Genomic DNA, 20,192 nt, shown 5'->3' on the forward strand with positions numbered 1-20,192 from the left:
GGCCTGCTGGAGGCCCCAGTCCGTGCAGTGGGCTGCCGCGGCTCGCAGGAAGCCGAGGGTGGCACTTGGAGTGTTCCCGTCTGCCACTTTCGCCAGTATCTGCAGGTGCCAACGAAGGGCCTCGTCCCTGCCCGGCCTGGACACCACCTCCTGCCGCAACACCGCTCTCAGGGGCTCCCCCAGCTCAGGGCCCACCCTGTCCAAGAGATCCACAAAATGGGGAGCCAGCGCAGGCCGGGCTCGGTACAGCCGGGCCAGTCCGTGGGTCAAGGGCGTCAGCACCGCAGGCTGCGTGGCTAGACAGTGAACGACCAGATAGGAGGCCTGGAAGCAGAGAGTGGCCAAGGCCCGGGGGCCCGCATCCAGGGCTGCCCTCTGCCGCAGGCCAGCCAGCAGCTCCTCCAGGTACTGCCGGGGGCTCCAATCCTGGCCTTTCTCCTCCTTTTCTTCATCTTCCGCACAGAGCAGGCACAGCAGATGCAGGCGGGCCAGGAGGGCCATCGGGTCATGCAGGAGACTGGGCAGGAGGCCGCGGCACAGCCGGGGCCCCAGCAGCAGGGGGGCGGCCTCCTCGCCTGTGGGGCCTAGAGGCCAGTTCTCAGGGAAGTTCAGCAGGCAGTGCAGGTAGAAGAGATGGGTGGGCAGGGGCAGGGCTGGGTGCTGGGCGGCCAAGGTGAGCCGGCGGAGCAGCAAGGCCTCATCCTGGGCCGTGAACAGGGCTTCGCCAAAGGCCGCCTTGAGTGCCAGAAGGGCATGCAGCAGCGTCAGCTGGGCCGTGCCCAGAAGCCGTACCAGCTGTGGCTTGAAGAGCACTGGTGGCTGCCCCCGAAGACCCCGCAAAGCCCAGCCCAGCAGCCACAGAAGCTGGGCCTGAGCCACCGGAGTGAGCAGGTAGGAAGAGTCCAGAAGCTGGGCCACAGCAGCCCGCAGCTCCCGGGCCTCCTCAGGACTGGGCTCCAGCACTGCGAGGCCACACTCCTCCTCCTCAGCTGCCGGCCAGCTGGGTGCCTGGGGCTGAAGGTGGGCATCCCCTTCCTCGGCTAGTGCCCAGTTCCAGGGACCACCAGCCGTGGGCATATCCCCCGCCACGAGCAGGCCCTGCAGGCCCGCCCTCGCCCTGGCCTGTATCACCAAGGTGTTGCGCAGAGCAAGTGCCAGCAGCAGGCTGAGCGGCTGGACTGGCCCTTCCTGCCCCAGCAGGCCCCGGAGCAGCCCCAGGCAGCCCCCCAGCAGCCCAGGCTTGCAGCTCTCCAGCTCCCGCAGGCACTCACACGCTGTGGCCTGCAGGGGGCGCTGCTCCGAGGCGGGACCAAAGCCTCGCCCCAGATCGCGGCCCGAGGCCAAGCCAAGAAGTAGGGGCAGGAGCCGGCGGGAGGCTCCCGAGGTGGGGCCCAGCGCATCTCCTGCCGCCAGGGCTGTGGTGGCCGCCAGTAGCAGGGGCCGCCGCAGGGCTGAAGGCCGTGGGGGCAGAAGGACCAGGGTGTCCAACAGGGAGGTGGCGGCTGCCTCGGCCGCAGCGGCGTCCGGCCACAGCTGGGCTGGGTACTCCAGGCTGAGGGCCAGCAAGGAAACCTGGGGATGGGGGATTTGGGTGGGAATCACGAAAATGAGGTTCGGGGCGCGGTGGGCTGAGGTGACCAGATGGGCCAGGGCAGGGGGTGCACGCAAGGGCCTACCTTGGCCTGTTCGCTCAGCTTCTCACTTCTCAGTTCGCTCAGCAGGTCACGACCCAGATCCTCACCCTCGGGACTGGCCATGAAGGCGGACGGGCTGGTCCGGAAGGCGCCCAGGCGCTGGGCCCAGGCTTCCCGGCTCAGGGGTCCCATGGTCCGACACCCAGGGCCCTGCAAAGAAGCCAGGGAAAGTCAGGCCCGCGGCCGCCAGAGGGCGCCCGAGCAAATGCGCGCACCCCGAAGGGGCCGCCGTCACCCCGGGGCCGCCTCGCAAATCTCAGCCGCCCCCTGCCACACGCAGACGCCAGCGGGTTCCCCGCTCCCGGATCCCGAGATGAAACCCAGAAGTTTCGGGGGCGACGCCACAGCGGCAACCAAGGGTCTCCGCGGGGCAGGGCAGCCAGCGCGGGGTGCGTGCCGAGAGCTCATTAGGCCACCCGCCAGCTGCCGGCACCGAAACCACAGCGCCGCCCCGGCCCCCGGCGCCCGCAGTAACGGGCCGGCCGCTCTCACCCCGCCTGACTCAGCCGCCGCGGGCGCTCGGGCCGACCGGCTCCTTCCGGGCGGCGGCGCGCGGCGGGGCGGGGCGCACGGCGCGTGGGCGGCGGGGGCGGGGCCGTAACGGGGCCACCGCCTCCCCTCCCGCCCCGCCAGCAGGTGCCGACTCGCCGGTTTCGCTGGGGCTGAGTAACTGTCCCGCTGCGCGCGGGCCCCCCTTCCCCGAAACCGCCTCAGGCCCGGGCAGAGGCGGTGGAGTTGGGTGGGCCCGGGCTCCCGGATGCCGGGGTCCCGTCCGCTCGCGGGCTGCGATCCAAGGGCCTTCCAGGGGGCAGCGCCCGCCGTGCCCGCGAGGATGGCAACCAGCGCGCCCCCCGCCGGCGTCCGGGCGCTCCGCACCCTCCGGGGGGCGTGGGGTGCGGGTCTCTGGGCTCCCAGGGTGCCCGCTGGGGGGTGTGCAAGGTGCGGTCCAAGAGCGCCCGCAGGAAGTGCTCCTCGCAGCCCCGGCCGAACCGGTCGGGCGGGCGCCTCAGGGCTTGGCTTCGCTTCTCCGACGCCGGCCCCGGCCCCCCACCGGCTGGGCTTGGGGGCGCGGAGCCGGCGCCGGGGTCACCGCGGGCGGAAGCTGCTGACCTTTGCCTTAGGCCATACCAATAGTTGACAGGCGGCAAGGGCTGTGGCAGCCGAGCCAGGGTGAAGCTGGCAGGGCAAGGCCATAATCCTGGGTGAAGCGGGGAAACAACGGGATGCAGACGTGCCGAGCAGCCGGCCCGGTGGATCGCACACGGCATGCCTAGCACGGACGCGGAAACAGACTTCGCCGCCCAAGACCCAGGGCCAAGCAGTGCACGAACCCAGCACTCTTGAATTCCAGTGGGCTGATCAGAGCTGTTTGGCGACACTCAGGGGGCTTGCCTGGAACTCACCAAGCAGCAGCGCCTCCTGGGCCCAGGACCCACACGGCAGATGCCCCACTGACCGCTGGCTTCCGGGACCCAGAACTGCGGGCGTCCAGGCCCCACAGGCTACAGTAACGCCTTTGGCTCTAATTAGCCGCCTTTGAAGATGAAACAGACCTGAGCCCCCATGTTAGCGCTGCCAACTAGTTTCTCTCCTTTCTCCAGGCTCCGAGGGCCCCTCCCTACCCGGTCCTTCTGCCCTCCAGATGGGAGGTGGTAGGGAGTGGTGCAGTAGAGAGAGCTGGAAAAGAGGCTGTCTGGGTGCCCACGGTGCCAGGGATGCCAGGGGGATGGAGATGGATCCACCCCGAGGGACAGGTCCAGCTGGAAAGCCTGGTCCCAACTCCTCTGGGCCCTGGCTCCATAGTTGACTCACAGGCGGCAGCCCCAAACCACTTCCCTCTAGGTGCCTCAGTTTCCCCATCTATAAAATGGGAGTGATGACTCCCGCCCAAGAGACTGTGGGGTGGGGCAGCCTGGCTAATTAAACCTAAGATGAAAGAGGCCAGGATGAGAGCAGCCTTGGGAGGGAAGGCAGCTTGGGGGTAACAAGGAGCCTGTCTGGTTTCCCTGTCTGAGGCCCAGAGGGTGCTGATAACTACACACCCCTAGCCCTCACCACTCACAGGGAAGGAGGAATGATTATTAAACCTCTTTTACAGCTGAGGAGACAGGCTTCAAAGGGTCAGGAAATCTGCCACTGGCTTTGGCCCTCATTCCGCCTCTGACAGCAGCGTTTCTGAGCCTTGGCTCCTTGGGGCCGGGGGTCTGGAGGGAGGGAACCTGCGTGTGGTTCCCGGTGTTGTGGTGGGTACATCCACACGGACTCCCAGGCTCAGAGCAACCCTGGGGCACCTGGGGATGGGTATCATTCACAGATGAGGAAACGAAGGCCCGGAGAAGTGCAGTCACTTGCCCAAAGTCACAGAGCCCCTAAGAGGTGGAGCCTGGACGTCAGCAGACAGCCCCTACTGCCCCTGACTTGGCCCTCCTTCCATACCAGCTACCGTCAGCCCTCTTGGGTGTCCAGGTCCTGGGATGGGCTTCCCCCTTACCTGCCTGCCCAGATGTCCCTGCCCTGTTCCTCTGTGGGAGGGTGGCACTGGTCTGTCCCTGGCACAGGCCAGGCACAGAGCTAGGCTCAGCCCACCAGAACCAAGGGCATGAATCTGCAGTCAGCAGGCCTGTCCAGGAAAGTGACCTCCCAGCCAAGTGGGCCCACATGTGGCTAAGCAGGGAACTCCCGCACTCGATGTTCACACCTCATTCCTTCTCTTCCTGCTCAGTTTCCAGCCTCCCGGGTGTAGCCCAGCTCTGGGGAGACAGCAGACACAGGGCTTGGAAAAGAGAAAGGCAGTTTCCCAAGGGGTCCTGAGCCTCAGTTTTCTCATCTGTAAAATGGAGACATGGCCAACCCATCTTCCCAGCACTGGGTGCTCCCTGGGGATACAGGGATGCTTTAGAAAGAACACATCGATAGGCAAATCCATAGAGAGAAAGCTGAGTAATGGATGCCGGGGGTTTGGGGAAGAGAGGAATGGGGAGGGACTGCCAATGTGTACGGGGTTTCTTTTGGGGTGATGGGAATGTTCTGGAAGATCGTGGTGATGGCTGCACAACTCTGTGAAGATACCAAACCCCCTGAATTGTATACTTTAAAAAGGTGAATCTTATGGTATATGAACTGTATCTGAATAAAGCTACTACAATGGTGTTAAAAGAAAGAGGTCCTTTGTATACAGAACTTTCGAGAGGAGAGGGGGTCAACAGACAACAAACAAACAGGACAAACCAAAATTTCACAGAGGAAAAGATGCTGCAAGGAAAACAGGACAGGGTGATGTGCCAGAGGTGACCGGGGGACAAGGATTTAGCTAGGGTGGTCAGAGGGGCCTTTTGGAAAGGGGGGAGGGACACTTGGCTGAAACCTGAAAGACAAGAGGTAACCAGTCATGGAGTGGGGAGAACCGTTCCGGGAGGAAGGCGCAGTGGAGGAGAGGCCTGAGCAGGACCAGGTTTGGGCGGGCTCCGAGGATGGCGGGCACACGCAGAACCAGCAGGAAGGGAGAGGTGAGCGGTCAGGAGGCCAGGAGGGACCAGAGTGCACCAGGCCTCCAAGACATGATTCGAGCTGCCCTGGGAGCCACTGGCGGTTTGGGCTACGGGAGACCGGGAGACCGCTGGCTGCGGGTGGGGGAAGGGGGCCAAGGTGGCTCAGGAGGCTGCCCTGTGGCCAGGTGAACCGTGACAGGGCCTCGGCCCAGGGTGGTAGCTGCGGGGCTGGAGGTTTGCGCACAGGCTGGCTGATTTGGGAGCTCCCAGGACTTGGCGGTGGGTGGACGTGGAGGGTGAGGGAGGAGGGGGACAGATGACTTGGGGCTTTGGCCCTGAGTCCTCGGGGGCTGATGCTTCCTGTCTCCGCGATGGGGAAGGCTGTGGGAACTGAATACGGTCTGGCAGGCCAGGCACGCAGCCACCAGGACAGCCTCCCCTGGCTCCTTGGCCTCCTCCAGCAGGAACCTTTGGCTTCTCCCTGCACGGCTCCAGGGGCTCCGGGGGCCCAGATGGCTACTGCCCCCCCCCCCGGCTCCGCCGAGGGAGCCTTTGTCCACCCCGATGGCGGGACGGTTGGGAGGCCCACGGGCAGGACCTCCGCAGCGGCGGACGAGTCGGTGTCCGGCCAGTACTCGTGGTTTCCCAGGGGCTTTGTGGCCTCCGCTAGGCACTTGTGGAACAGCGCTGGAAAGGCCACGGTCTGAGACACTCAGAGGCCTCGGTGGCCAGGGCACCATCAGCCTTCTTTAAGGCTGAGTCCCTTTTCGAAGGCTGCTAGACTTCTGGGCAAAAGCAAATCAACAACATCTCTTGACCGCTTTGAGGAACAGAGCTGGAACTGGGAGCCCCACTTTACAGATGTGTAAACTGAGGCCCTGACAGGTTAGGTGGCTTGCCTCAAGTCCCCAGAGACTAGAAGTCTGGGGCAGCCCAACTCATCTCCCGGACGGAAGCCCTTCTGTCTTCAGCCTCCCTGCTTCCCAGCCCCTGCCCCACCTCCACCCCCTCCAGGCTCCCCTGCTAAGCTTTCTCGGAGAACAGTTAGGGGTTGTTCCAAGCCTTCTCCATCTAACTCCTGCCCCAGCTCTCCCCGGGCTTCTCAGGCTGGGAGCCCAGCACCAAAGGCGGGAGCCAGCCACCATTCTTTGGGGAGCACAGTCCTTGCTTGCTTGCTTGCCGGAGTTCTGCCTTCCTTCACACCCCTGTCCGCTGTACCAACAAGAGAGGTCCGCTCAGAACACCTAGAATCAGCTCATGGCTCTGTGTGCAGGCGGTCCAAGCCACCATCACCTCCTACTTACTTGTCTCTCTAGTCCTCTGTTCTTCCACGGCTTCCCACCACTCTGAGCCTCCCATGACATGGCACAGCTGCCTCTTCAACCTCAGATCCCACACCCTCCCGCCCCCTCACAATACCGCCTCGTGTTTTGGTTCATCTCACAGACACTGGGCTCACTTCCACTCTGGGGCACCAGCTGCTCCTTCCATGGATCCGGCTCTCCCCTGCTCGCACAGCTGGCCCCTACCGCTTTCTCAGGTCTCAGCACCCCTGCCTGTCACTATCCCAGCATCAAAGTCATGCATCACTCTAAAAGTTTCCTTCTCTGTCTTGCGTCACAGAATCAGTGCCAAGCAAACGGTAGGTGTTCGATATTTGCAGACTGAATTAAGGAATACGAGTGGATGATATCCGACACTGTGTGAACAGAGCAGAAGGTGCCTGCCGTCACGGAGCCCACGGGTTAGCCTGCTGTTTATCCAAGTTCACGCTCATTGTCTCGTTCTGGGGCGGCTTGTGAACCACAGACTACAGCCTATGGCTCACATCTGACCCGCAATCGTATTTTGACTTGTCCCATGTTTTTTGTTTTTTCTTCTCAGCCAACTTTTAAAAATTGGTACATTTCACACACAAATCTGGATTTTTGGCTTTTTTTCGAAAATGGACAGATGTGGCCACATTGGGTTTCTATGCTCAAATGACATGACTGTGACTGTCCCTTTCGATAGGCACATTCCCCACCGTCCCCACCATCTCTCTCTCTCCCTGACACCTCGTGTCTGTGGCCTTCTATCACCAAACCTACCCTATTGCTTTCCTTATAATAAATTTGCTCCGAATCCATGCCTCTGCCAAAAGTTGGAACATTAAAGCCTGAACGGGTCACATGAGTCAAGAGAAAGAGATATTCATTCATGCAACAAATATTTATCGATAATCCACTATGTGCAGGTACAGCTGTAGACATGGAGAAACAGCAGCGGACAGCATGGGGGATGATCCCTCCCTCCGGACATGTGGAACATTCTTTCTGCAAGTGGAGACATTTGAGTGGTTCCTTCCTAACCGCCCCTCCCCCCCATGAGAAAGACTGTGCTTCTTGTGTCCCAGTCATCAGTGAAGACTTCTTTTACACTAAGCACTTACTGTATAAGAAGCCCCTGTCCGGGTCTGGCACAACCAAAATGCTCAATAAATACTTGTTGAATTAATTCACTAAATTTACCTCCTAGACAGACTGTGTTGGTCAATGTTGTTTCTCCGGGATTTATTCAAAAGGTAAGTGCATAGTAGGTGCTCACTTCATGCCAGTTGAACCAAAGGGTGCAGGTAAGAAGGGAGGGCGGACAAAGTACATTTGGGGTGCAAGAAGGCAAAGCCCTGGGAGAGGAAGGGGCAAACAGGGCCGTCCCTGCCACTGCGGGAGCTCACAGTGACCCCAGGAGGTAGGTGACAGGATTCTCAGGTGATAGACTAGGAAACAGGCTGGAAAGGAAAGCCCCTTGGCCAAACTCACAGGCCCCAGCAGGGAGTGAAGGAGGAGGCCCATCTGCCCCTGAAGTACAGTCTCCCCACCAACCTACGGGTGCTCCTGGACCACCTGCGGGCGGATACAGAGGGCCTGCCCGGAGTTGGCCACCAGCCTTCTGCCCCCTTTTGACGCCTGACTTTTGAATTGTGTGAATTCATTTATCAGGCTCATTTCCTCTTCATCTGTTCCAATACACGTTTAACATGTGGGAAAGGTGTATGCGTGGTAGAGATCCTGAAATGTTTATTTTATATGGGGGTAGAAGTCCAGCTAAAAGGAGGAAGGGGGTCCCATTCCTGACCGCAGTAGGCCAGCTGGTAAGAGTGGCCCAGCCGAGGCCACAGTAACTTGGAAAGAACAGTGCTCGGAGGGTGGGCCTCCCTCCAGCTAAACCTGGGGGCTGGGCAGAGCTTGTTGGAGGGTTGGGGGGAGGGGGAGGGTGTGTGTCCTAGGCCGAATGTCAAGAGGGTGGGCTGTGGGGGGGGAAGCAGACAGAGCCTCTGCCTTGCACTGGCTGCAAGCAAAGTAGGTTAGGCCTGACTGTTTCGGACGTCCTCAGCCTCCTCGGCCTTGTTGCACCTGAAATCTGGCCCTCTGGGACCAGGGTGAGGGTGTTTGCGGGAGTGTAAGGCCCGATGAGTAAGGCGCTAGGGTCTGGATCCCAGTGGACTCGGAGAGGTTTAAACGCTCCGTCCTCCACGGAGCCTTTCACACTCCCCCCGGCCAGAAAGCGGGCTGCGGGCAGGGATCAGCGATCTGCTCTCCGCGGGCACTCTCCGCTTTGTACTGTGGCCGCGTCGTCCCCGCGGGCCCGCCCACCGGTCTACGCGCTCCTGGGGCCTCGCGTGCCTGCCCGCACGGAGCCGGAGCCCGGCAAATACCTCTGGGCTGAACCACGAATTGCTCAGCCAGGCCTTCGGGATCCGGGCCGCCTGGGCCCCGGCCCGGTTCAACAAGTGTGGGCGGGGCCGCCGGTTCCCGCCCGACGGCTTCGCGCCTCCCCAGGCGCCCGGGGCGCGCCGAGCCAGGCCGGGCCCGGCCCCGTTGGGCGAGTTTCATTTCATCACCCGCAGAGCATGCGAGCGCGGGTGCACATAACGTTGCCCCCTCCCCTCCTCGGCTCCTTCCGAAACTCCGAAGCTTCCGTTTGCGAAAGCTGGCACTCCCGGCTGGGAGGGCCCGGGAGGGCGGCGGCCCGGCCGGCGGGGCAGCCGGGCGCTGGGGGCCCCACGCCGGCCCCCCGCCCCCGCCCGGCCACCCCGCCCAGGCCTCGAGGCCACCTCACCGGCAGCGGAATGGAAACCGGTTCGACAGGTAACAAATAGGTGGGTTGTCACCGTTATTTCCCAACGCATGCGCCGTCGCTCCCCGGGACGCTCCAAGCTAATTAGCTCAGATCACCCCCCCACCCCGCCCCAGCCACCAACACACACCGCCGCGAGCCAATAAAGCGTGAACCCGTCCGTCCGGCTCGCACTTTAAGACTTCCCGAGCGGCCGCGGGGGACGCCAGTCGAGCCGGGAGACGCTTACCTGCCACTTCCCCCGCCGCCCGGTGCACCTGGCTGCAAGGGCCTCCGTTCGGAGGAAGGGCAGCGACGGCCCCGCGGAGTTGGAAACGGGCGCGCGCCGTCCCGGGCACAATCTCCCCGCAGAACGTGGGGGCACTCGGACGACTGGTTCCCTGGACTGCCCCCTCCCCTCCCCCGCCTCCAGCTCGTCCCGGGAAAGGTGGGACGGCTCCCGGCTCTAGTTACGGAAGCGGACGGTGCCGGGCGAGGAGGGTTCGAAAATGCCCCGCGCGTTTCTGGTGAAGAAGCCGTGCGTCTCCACGTGCAAGAGGAACTGGAGCGAGCTCCCCGACGAGGAGCGCGGCGAGATCTACGTGCCAGGTGAGGCGAAGTCCGAGGCCCCGAGCCCTCCGCCGCCCTCGATCCTGCGGCGCCCGCGGGGCTGGGGGCCCCGTCCTAGAGGCGGGCGTGCCGAGCGCAGCGACGCGGAGCCCGGCTGCGGGCGCAGCTGGGGCGCCCGATTTAATGTTTAAGCGGCCTCGGCCCCGTTAGCCAGCGGCGCGGGGGGAGGAGGAGGGAGGAGAGGGGAGGGCAGGGCGGCGGAGGAGGCGCCGAGTGGGGGCGGGGGCCGGCGGGTGGGGGCGAGAGCCGTTCCCAGGCCCCGCGGCTGGGCTGGGGGCAGGCGGGTCCGTTGCGCGCGGGCCCGCGCGGAACCGCCCTCCCCTCCACCGGCCGGAGTTGCGGCGCAGGGGAGGCAACGGGGTGTGTCACCTCTCAGGCGACCCTCCACTCTCACGTCGTAAATCCAGAAAGCCGGGACTTTTATGAGGCGGGTGGAGGGCACTGGAGCGATGCCACGGGGGGGGTTAGGGAGCGAGCTGGAGTTTCGGCCGCAGTTTGTGCAAAATATAAAAGAAGACTCGTTTAAGCCGCCTTCATGGATCTCTCCGTCTTCCCCGCACTCTGGGGGCCAGAAAGTCGTGGTGAGGGTCTGGCCGCCGGGGGGCTCCCAGCCAGCCGCCCGGCGGAGTGCGCGGAGACCGTGGGGAAGGCACCCGGCTGCAACCCGCTTGTCCTGAGGACCAAGGTGGGATCAGGTCCCGCCCGGCGGAGTGCGCGGAGACCGTGGGGAAGGCACCCGGCTGCAACCCGCTTGTCCTGAGGACCAAGGTGGGATCAGGTCTCACCGCTGTTAGAAACGCGCCTCCTTCTAGAGGACAGGGTTGCAGAGGACATAGTTGAGTGGAAAGGGTTTTTCGGGAGCCCAGCGCACAGCCAGGGGACCAAGCCCCCGGGGCAGCTGGTGCACCCAGCTTGTTTTTGGAGGACTCCTTGAAAGCGTCCGAGTCAACTTTGAATGAGTAACCCGAGTTGTTTCTCCCAGTGGCATCTTCCTCTGGAAGCCCTGAGAACACTTCTGTGCCTTCTGTCCTCCTCCACCCCCAAGAAAATCTTTAGTCAGGAGAAAGCCAGCTTCCCTCGGAACTCCCCCTCCCCACGCCTTGGGGGTGGGGCGGGGGCCGCGCTGCACACCCGGCCCAGCGCCTCCAAGGGAGGGGGGGGTTGTAATTAACCAACCGACTTTGACCCTTGATCTGCAGGCTCCCTGGCACCGCCCCAGGCCTTGTAGGAAAGTGGTGAAATGAGGGCGGTGAGGGGCCCTGTAAGGGCCCTTGCCTCAGTTTCTCTCCTGAATAAATTGGTGGAGACAGTGGGTGTAGTGGTGAGATCTCAGTGGCCTGACCCGCCAGGATCCAACGGCCTGTGACGCTGTTGGGAGGTTTCACAGCTTAACCTTATCTCAGGCGCCCTGGCGCTGTTTCTACCGCCTCCTTAAAACAAGGGGAAACTGAGACCCAAAGGCAGGTGAGCTGCCTGCTCACCTGAGGTGGATTAGCTGTGGGCCCAGGATCCCGTTTATAGTTTCCTGCCTGACCAAGGTCCCTGGCGGTCGGCTCATTGGTGGTCTACCTCCAGAAGAGCCGGGAGAGGAGCGGAGCCCCCTTCCTCCCTCCTGCCTCCTCCCTCACCTGTGTTTGTCTTGCTGCTCAGCTGCTCCTTCGGATCTGATAAACTGAACTTGGACTGTGTTAAAGGTGAGCCGAGCCTTGCTGGAGACTCAGTGTGCTGTTAGTTTTAGTTTTATTTCACATCCCAATCAGTAACAGATCATGTGTTGACTTCTACAAAGGACAAAGAAATTCCGTTTGTTCGAATCATTGACTTCCTTGCATCCGGGTGATTTTCCCCACCACGTTCTGGGGGCCGTAGTGGGAGTGTGGGGGAGGCCTCCAGCCCAGGGGCTGTCCCATCAGGTGATGGCCAAGGAGGGCTTCTGGGTGGTCTGGGCCACCTGCTGCTGCTGTCCAGGTGAAGGAAGCTGTGCAGGCCTCTCACCCTACAGGATCAGCCCAGATGCTTGGGTCCGGGTCTAAAGCTGGAGGGCGCAGGTGAGAATTTGCCCTCATCGTTCTGGGGAGGGAGAGTCCTGTGGGGCGAAGCAAAGGGTAGAAGGCAAAGCACTTAATTTAGCCTCTAAAAGCCATGTGGCCCACTGGAGAGTTTTCCCACAGGTTTTGGAAATGAGAAAGGGAATGTTCTTGGGCCACGCTTGGGTGCTTCAGATGGCTGGAGAGTGGGGAGTGTGTTTTGTGGTGGCTTGTCCCCTGGCTGAGCCATTCCATCACTAGCCGACCATGACCCCAGGAGCCGGCTGGGCACGTTTCCTTCACCCCACCTCACAGACTCAGCACGTTGTGACCAGCTAAGCATTGACCCGGGTCCTGCTGGGAGAGGCCCCGAGGGAGCTGGGGAACAGGGAAGCGTTTGAGGTCTGACCTTCCTGCCAGGGCCCTCTGAGACCCTTATGGCATCAGAGAGCCCCTGGAAGGAGATACTTTTACTGACTGAAGGCTCAGGGCGCCAGTCTGACCAGCACTCTAGCCTCTCTCCCTCAGGCATGATTCTGGAAGTTCCCACCCCCAGGGCAGAACCTTTTCCTGGCCTCACTCCCCTTCCAAACCCAAGGGAAAAGCCCAGAAGTGGGCACAGGGGTCTGAAAGGTCATAGCGGAAGGGAGATTGCAGGTTTCCTATTTGGGCCCAAGAGCCTGGCCTGAGCCCTTCACTCCCCACCCCTCATCTCCCAAGGCATTTCTCCTTTGCTATATCAGTATTAATATGCAGGGAGTAATGCTGGCTTCTCGAGAAGGAACCTAAGCACCTGTACCCAAGAGCTAAATCCCATCTCTTGGACTAAAGGGGAAGCCAGAGAAACAGGGATGAAGCCCCATACTCCAAGCCCTTGCTGAGTCACAATGAAAAGCCAGGAAGGTCCTTGAGGGTAGATGAGCCTGGAGAAGCCTGAGAGCTGAAATGACACCCTCCCAGATGGGGGCATCTCAGGGCCTCTTCTGGGCCCCCATGCACCCCCTTCCTGGCGTTGGGGCCTCTGCAGTCTGTCCTACCAGTTCACCAACACACGCCCACCCCAGGGAGGCAGCCAGGCGGAGGTGCGGGAGACGGGAGTTGCTCAGCCCGGCTCTGACTGCGCAGTGCGGGAGCCTGGGCTGCTGTCTGTCCGGGCCAAGGTGGACAGGCTTCTCGGTCCGCTTTGGGCCCCAGAGTACATGTGTGTAGGTGGGAGGGAGTGGGGGTTGGGGGGAGATCAGGCCTCCAGTGAGGGTCATGCTTCTAATTCCTGGGAAGTGCTGGCAGGGAAGGACATGTGTGCCATGCTCTCCAGGGAGCAAGGCTGGGAGCGTAGGAAGCCAGACAGTGGATGGGGACAGAAGAGCAACTTGGGCCTGGGCAGTGGCCTAGATGGGGCTCCTGCCTGGCCTGTGGGGCGCTGTCCCGTAAGCTGCCAAGCTGTTTGCTCCAGGCTGGGGTGACCTGAGGCAGACTCCTGCCAGACCGTTTGTCCCAGAAAGAAAGCAGGTGAGGGCAAGTCCTCTGGGCACAGGGAAGACTAGAGCGAAGGGTGGCCACTGTTGATGTTCATTTTCGTTCGGAGTCCCACAGGGGTGCCCAGCCCCGTGCTGGCCAGAAAGGTGGGGGAGGAGGCAAGCGGAGGCACAGTCCACGGCTGGTGAGGGCTGCCCACCCTGGCGCGGGGCTGAGGTGCCCAGTATCAACTTCGTTATGGACACAGTGAAGAAGGCAGTTGGGAAAGGGGAGAAAGACACTGCCTGCGAGAGCAACTTGGCATTCACAGAGTGGAAGCCAAAGGCTGAGGAACGGGCCCGTTGTGTTTCCAGGGCTGCCCGCCTCTGCCAGTTGGCTGGCACTCACTGCCTTTCGGGCACTGCTAGCTGACCTGCCGGGGCTGGAGGAGGTGGGCACAGGGGACCCCTGCCTTTCCTGATAAGGGGGCAAGGCCACCTCACAGCAGCATGGGTCTTGCTGATACACTGTCGCTCCCCATTCAGAGCTGAGTCACCCCCCCCCAGGTCAGCACCAGCTCCCATGTGATCAGAGGTTAGGCATCCTCACATGGGCCTTACCCGCCCTCCCTAGAGAGCAGCCCTGACCTGAGGCCTGGCTTGGGGTAGGACCTAGCCCTCTGTCCAGTATTTGGCCAGCAGCTTGCAGTCTGCGACAGAGGGGACTTTCTGGGGGCGAGAAGGGGGGAGCTGGCCCTTGGGTGGAAAGCTGCCCTGGGCCCATGCCCTCAGCGTCATCCAGCAGAGGTGAGCTGGGCCAACGGAAGGGGAGCCAGCGAACCCCTGAGGGAGTACAGAGAGGGCCAGCTGGTCGGCCTTGCCTGTACCCCACACCTGTGGGCGGGCAATGAGTAGCCACGGCCTCCGCCTTGCCGGAAACATCTAATTAGGGGACAGAGAGCAGCCCAAGCAAGGCCCAACCAGTTCTGCTTCCTGCCTCCTGCCACCCAGTGACACCCAGCGACAGGAGCGGCACGCCGATGAGCATTCCGTGTGCGTGCGGCAGCGGTCGGGGCATGCTCTCGGGGGTGGCGGGAAGACAGGTTTGGCGGGGTGGCTGGGATGAGGCAAACATCCCCATCCTGGCACCCCGTGGCTGCCCGGCCAGCCTCGCCGGCCCCTGGCTCAGGGTAGAGGCAACGCAGAGGCCAGACCAGGCAGGCTCCCTCCCTGCACCCTGTTCCTCTGCACCAGCTCGGCAGGGTTGCTGTGGAATGGGAGAGGCAGGCATGGGAGATAGGTCTCCCCAGCTGGCGTGGATCTGTGGATCCGTGGATCCTTAGCGCCCTCCCCGTGAACGCCGCCACCCCCCAGTGGCACAAGGGAGCCAAGAGTGACAACTCATTTTGAGCACAAACTGGTTAGCCCTCACCTGCTGTCACTCCTCCCTCTGCTGCTGCTTGTGCAGGAGGTGTGGCCAGGCTCCAGCTTCCAGGAGCTTCACTCACGCTAGCCGATACTGAAAGACAGAAGAGGGTAGAGGTTTCTGTTTGTCTCTACCTGGATTGAGAAATGGAAATTGTCATTCAGCTTTGAATTCCTGGCCAAGATCTCTCTCCAGTAGCTGGTAAAGTGGCATCGGAAGCTGCCAGCACTCTGACACACCCCTGCCCCCTCCCAATCCCCACCCGGTGTGCACGGACAGCCGTCACTGCGGGGAGGCCGGAGGGACCCCGAGAGCTTGGGCCTGCGGGCCAGCCTCCCAGAATTCAGAGAGAGGCGCCAGGGCAGCTCAGATGCCGGGCCAGGGCCAGGCACTGGTGAATCAACTCCCGGAATGAGGTGGCTCGTTAAAGTCCCCTGGACAGACGGACGCCAGTGCCAGCAGAACGGGTTCTGGGCGGCAGGCAGGCGCATTCTTCCCTTGTCAGACCTTTGTTGTGTTTTGAGGGGGCGAGAGTCAGGGCCTCTCCCGAAACTTCTTTGGTGCTTTCATATTCACTCTTCCTCCATTAGTAGTTCCTCGACCTTCCCTGTCTTCTGCCTCCAGCCCCCCTGCCCTGGGGCCACTCTCCCTGGGCCCCCGGCCTCTCTGTCTCAGCAGCTCTGGGCAGGGGGTGCGCTGGGCCTTGTTCGCAGGTCTGAGACTTTACTCGGCCTCCTAAGTCCTTCTCCCGGAAGCACATGCATCCTTTCCTTCCTGTGCCCCTCTTGATTTTTTCCTTTTGAAGCTTGGAAAGTGTTCTTAGCTTACGGGGCTTAACTGCCGCGGACCCTTGCACAGCAAGACGGGCTTGAACTGCGCACAGGGCCACTCAGACAAGGTTCTTTCCGCAAATACAGCGCAGTGCTGTAAATGCATTTTCTCTTTCATAAGACTTTTTCGTAGCACTTTTTTTTCTCTAGCTTACTTTATCGTTATGACACACAGAAACATACAAAGTACGTGTCACTCGACTGTTTCTGTTCTCGGTAAGGCTCTGAGCAGTTATGTTTTGGGGGAGTCAAAGGTTATATTCGGATTTGCGACAGCCTTGTTAAAGGGTCAGCTGTATAGAGTTTAGCCCTTGGGAAAGACAAATACTGATAAACGAACGCGTTAACTAGTTTGCCCCCCGCTTTGCTCAGCTTCGAGCCCGTGCCCTCTGTGCGCTCAGGCAGCTCTTCGGGTTCTCTGCTCCACAACTGGGGGGTGGGGGGAGGCAAGCCTCTCTGGCCCCGGTTGGTGTGAGGTGTGTGTCGCGGGGAGCGGCCACCGCGCAGGGCTGCCAGGTATCGGCGCCTTGGAGGGCGGAGGCTGGGAGCCCAGCCCTCACGGTGCTGCAGCAGGAGCGAGCGGTCCCCGCTGTGGGGGAGGCTTGCATAAGAGCTGGGCACGTGGCCCGGAGACTGTTAGCGCCATCCACCTGCCGCTCCCTGACCTCCTCCCTGCTCCACCTCACCTGGCCTGTTTGCCTGGCAGTGGGAGCGGCGAGCCTAGAGCCCCGAAGAGCTGCAGCAGCAGCGGACGCCAGCCAGCCCGGAGGACCCCCCGGTCCCCCCCAGGCCAGCAGCTAAATCGGCCCGAAGCAGCAGCAGCCCAGAGTGGCCCAGGCCACCAGGGACCCTTCAGGGCCAGGGATGGATCCCTAGGCTCAGAGCCTCCGGTGGTGCCCCTTGTCCACGCAGGAGCATGGATGAGACCTGGAATCCAGAGGGACTGGCCCAGGTGGGGCAGGCGGACAGCTCTGGAGGGATAATTGGCAGGGCAGGTTCGGTCCTCCCAGTTCCGCTAAGACACAAATTACTCAGCGGGCAGGCCTGTGGGCTGTGGTGCTTGGCGGCCGTCACCTGTAATTACCTTAATGGGGCAGGAGGGAGGGGCAGCATGTACGGGCTGGGGGCAGCCTGCTCTGCCATGTGCCTGCAAGGGGCAGGCGGAGGCTCCTGGGCCCAGCCAGCCCACGGCCAGGCCAGCTTCCTGAGAGCCCACTGAATCCTGTTCTCCCCACCAAACCCCTCACCTGGCTGTTCTTCTCTCTGCAGTCAGTCTGGGCTTCTGCCCACCACAGCCCTACCAGGAGCCAGAGCCGTCGGTGGCTGAACCCCCATCTTGCCCCCTGGTTTTGGACATGAGCCTTCGGGACTCCAGCTATAGTGTGGCCCCGGGGCCCTGCGTGGTAGCCCAGCTGCCCTCCGAAGACATGAGTCGCTTGGCAGACCCCCAGAGCAGAGACCATGGCTTCCTGCGCACCAAGATGAAGGTACTGACCCTCCCACTGTCTCCGAGGACCAGGAGCGTGTCTGTAGACCTGTGTCCAGCCCACAACACTGGGTACAGTGAGACCCAGGCAGAGGCTGGCCTTGGATCTGGGTCTAGGTTTCTGCTGAGAAGTGGACCCAGCGGGGCACAGGTGGGTGGTGGTGGAAAAGAAGAGAAGTAGGTCTAAAGTAACAACGTCATGCATTGGGAAGAAGCAGCAGGGTTCTAGAGACATTTTGCCCTTTGGAGTCCATTCCAGGAGTTGTTTCGGTTTGTTTCTGGCCTTAAGGGGACCCAACTCTTTGCACGTCCTAGGATAATCGGGAGACATGAGCCCAGCTCAGCCCCTTCTCCTGGCTTCCCCTCCGTGCTGCGTCCACAGTGAGCTCTGGAGTCCACTTGGTGGTTAGCTGTCCCTTGAGGCATGTGCCCAGTGGTCTCCACCTCACCCAAGTGTGCCACTTCCAGCCCCGTCGGCACCTGAGGCCTCGCATCTAGGGGAAGGGGGGGCGGCCTCAGCGGTGGGAACCGTAGGGAGGGCGTGAGGCAACAGAAATGCCCCTGCTTTCGAGGAGCGCAGACAGCTGAAAGGTCTAGGGTCTGGAAGCACCTGCCGGTAGCGATCTAGTGGAAGGGTTCTTGTAGCTCTATTCTGTGTGCCAAAGGACTGAAGAAAGCTGGCAGCGGAATGCCCTTCCTTCCTCCCTTCCCTGTGTAGGCCAAGCCTGTGTTGTAACTAGAGGGGAACCACCCAGACATGTGCTGCTTGGTTGGCCAGGGAGCCAGCACGGTGGCCCCGAGCCCCTGTGGGCCCTCCTCTCATCCCGTGGACCCTGGTCGGTAGGGAGGGCTGGGGGGAGGACACAGGGCACAGGATGGCCGCGCACATGAGGAGTGAGTCCTGACCTGAAAGGTCTTGACTGGCTGGCAACTGGAGGGCTTTCCCTGGGGCCAGAGCAGTAGAGGAGGGGTGTGGTGTGACAGGGTGACGGGATGAGGTGCCAGCAGCAGGGCCACCCGCCGAGCATAAGCTGCCTCTGGACGGTCATGGCCGTGGAGGATCGAGACCATGTCTCTCTGTGCCAGCCACACGGCCGGAAAGGCACTGCCGCCACTCGGAGCAGCACCCCTCCCGAGGGGCAGAGGGTGGCCAGGATTTGCTTCCATATGATCCAGGGCCAGGGGGAGGCTGGGAGGGAAAGATAAACCAAGACCGGCCCTGAATGACAGTCACGGTACTCAACTCCACGTCTGAAAAGATTTGGGATTTTCCGTAGTTACAAAAGAAATGACAAGGTTTATAAGCAAGAGGGTTGTGAGGACGGCAAGGGGCCTTCGGTCATAGTGTGTCAGGCCTGGCTCCAGAAAAGCCAGGGGCTGGGCTCCAGGCTCTGAGCGGCGGCCTCGGCCTTACGGGGCTGCCCCCTGTCTTACCTCAGAGAAGGCGAACAGAGGGTACAGGCACAGACCCGCCGCTTCGAGCCCAGTGAAGGGAGGCCTTCCTAACAGGTGACGGTGACCCCCGCTGTTTCTACACGTAGCTCGCTGCCCGTCTCTAGAGATGGTAAAGGCGCCGGGTGGCAGGGGATTTGGGAACCGACAGGAGGCCTGACCATTGACCCGAAGGTCCCTTCCAGCCCCTGCACGGCGGATCTGTGAGCCAGCGGGGGGCTGGGGGCCAGCGTCTGTATCCTCCCAGCATGCCCACCTGCAGCCCCCGCCCCCAGACGGCTGTCACACCACCATCCTCGCCCACAGGTGACGCTGGGGGACAGTCCCAGCGGAGACCTCTTCACCTGCCACATCTGCCAGAAGGCCTTCACCTACCAGCGCATGCTGAACCGCCACATGAAGTGTCACAACGACGTCAAGCGGCACCTCTGCACCTACTGCGGGAAGGGCTTCAACGACACATTCGACCTGAAGAGACACGTCCGCACCCACACTGGTAAGAGGAGCCCCTTTGTGGGGGGGCAGTGAGCCCCGCCAGCCCCTTCCCGGCGGCGGATGCACAGCCCGGGAGGGGTGTCCCGGAGCTCAGGCCAGAAGTCCCCCTCGGCGCGGCTCCGGCCCCCAGGGAGCTGGAGACAGGACAGGCCTCCTCTGCTCCTTTTGCCCCGGGTCAGGTGGCCGGTCCTCCGTGCGTTGGGGAGGCCGCTCACAGGCCTCCTGTGGGCTCCCTGACACCGGCGCCGTCCCCCCGCAGGCGTGCGGCCCTACAAATGCAGCCTGTGCGACAAGGCCTTCACGCAGCGCTGCTCCCTGGAGTCCCACCTCAAGAAGATCCACGGCGTGCAGCAGAAGTACGCGTACAAGGAGCGGCGGGCCAAGCTGTACGTGTGTGAGGAGTGCGGCTGCACGTCTGAGAGCCAGGAGGGCCACGTCCTGCACCTGAAGGAGCACCACCCCGACAGCCCGCTGCTGCGCAAGGCCTCCAAGAAGGTGGCCGTGGCCCTGCAGAACACCGTCACCTCCCTGCTCCAGAGCAGCGCCCACCTCTGAGCAGGCGCCCGGCCCGGCTCGCCTGCCCGCTGTCTGGCCGGGCCGCCCTCCCGCCGCCTCTCGCGGGACGCGGTGACCGGCCCGGAGCCCCCGCGCACACGTGCCCGCTCAGGCCCCGCACAGAGCTCCGCTCACGGGTGCATTCTCGTCTGCTGGGCGAGGCCCGGCTGCCTTCGGTGGGAAGCAGCCCCCCTGCAGAGAGAGGACTTCCCTCCCGGAGGCACATGAAGATGCTCCTGCCGCTTCCTCCTGGGAGCACAGCGGCGGGAGCACCGGCACCCACGGGCCCCCCCCCCCGCCGCGGACAGCAGAGGGAAGAGCCCGGCGGCGGAGAGCAGCCGGGCAAACCGAGGTGCTGGGGGAGCCAGCCGCTGCCTGCCCCGTGTGCCTCTCATGCTCAGGGCTGCGGGGGGGCGGGCGGGGGCCCCTCTGACAGGGAGAGGCGTACGCGTGCACAGCTGTGGACGTGTGCGTGCACAGGAGGCCTTTCCACACATCACCTCATTGTTAGGATATCGATGACAAGGTGCCAAGGAAGTTTTATTTCCTTTTTTTAA

General features: G+C 62.4%; 3 protein-coding genes across 19 annotated transcripts in view; 1 reads left to right on the top strand and 2 right to left on the bottom strand.

Moving 5' to 3' along the window:
* Positions 1–2,167, bottom strand: part of LOC121104798 (AP-5 complex subunit beta-1) — a 9,732-nt gene extending 7,565 nt beyond the window's left edge. Inside the window, exons 1-2 of one of the 2 annotated variants that reach the window (XM_040639413.1) lie at positions 1,677–2,167; positions 313–1,572 (exon numbers count right to left, since the gene is read on the bottom strand). In XM_040639413.1, the coding sequence (XP_040495347.1) occupies positions 313–1,572; positions 1,677–1,826 (1,410 nt within the window). In that variant the 5' untranslated portion in view covers positions 1,827–2,167. The remainder of the gene's footprint in view (positions 1–312; positions 1,573–1,676) is intronic. The other variant, XM_040639414.1, reaches the window with a different exon arrangement.
* Positions 2,168–9,789: 7,622 nt separating this feature from the next.
* OVOL1 (ovo like transcriptional repressor 1) lies at positions 9,790–19,665 on the top strand. The gene is made up of 4 exons (XM_040639431.1): positions 9,790–9,889; positions 16,917–17,134; positions 18,892–19,081; positions 19,340–19,665. The coding sequence occupies exons 1-4, from the start codon at positions 9,790–9,792 to the stop codon at positions 19,633–19,635; spliced, it is 804 nt and encodes a 267-aa protein (XP_040495365.1). The 3' UTR covers positions 19,636–19,665.
* The window catches only part of LOC121104799, a 44,761-nt gene continuing 36,202 nt past the window's right edge, over positions 11,634–20,192 (bottom strand). For 9 of the 16 annotated variants that reach the window (XR_005837167.1, XM_040639428.1, XM_040639430.1 and 6 more), the window contains 5 exons: positions 18,961–19,053; positions 18,568–18,688; positions 18,040–18,322; positions 14,824–14,910; positions 11,634–11,996 (listed from right to left, as the gene is read on the bottom strand). The gene's annotated coding sequence lies outside the window, so the exon portion shown is untranslated. Of the gene's footprint in view, positions 11,997–14,823; positions 14,911–18,039; positions 18,323–18,567; positions 18,774–18,960; positions 19,054–19,407; positions 19,525–20,192 lie in introns of those variants that run through there. The other 7 variants (XM_040639422.1, XM_040639421.1, XM_040639427.1 and 4 more) reach the window with 5 other exon arrangements.

The sequence above is a fragment of the Ursus maritimus genome, unplaced genomic scaffold (assembly GCF_017311325.1).
Source record: "Ursus maritimus isolate PB19 unplaced genomic scaffold, ASM1731132v1 scaffold_23, whole genome shotgun sequence".
Classification (NCBI taxonomy): domain Eukaryota; kingdom Metazoa; phylum Chordata; class Mammalia; order Carnivora; family Ursidae; genus Ursus; species Ursus maritimus.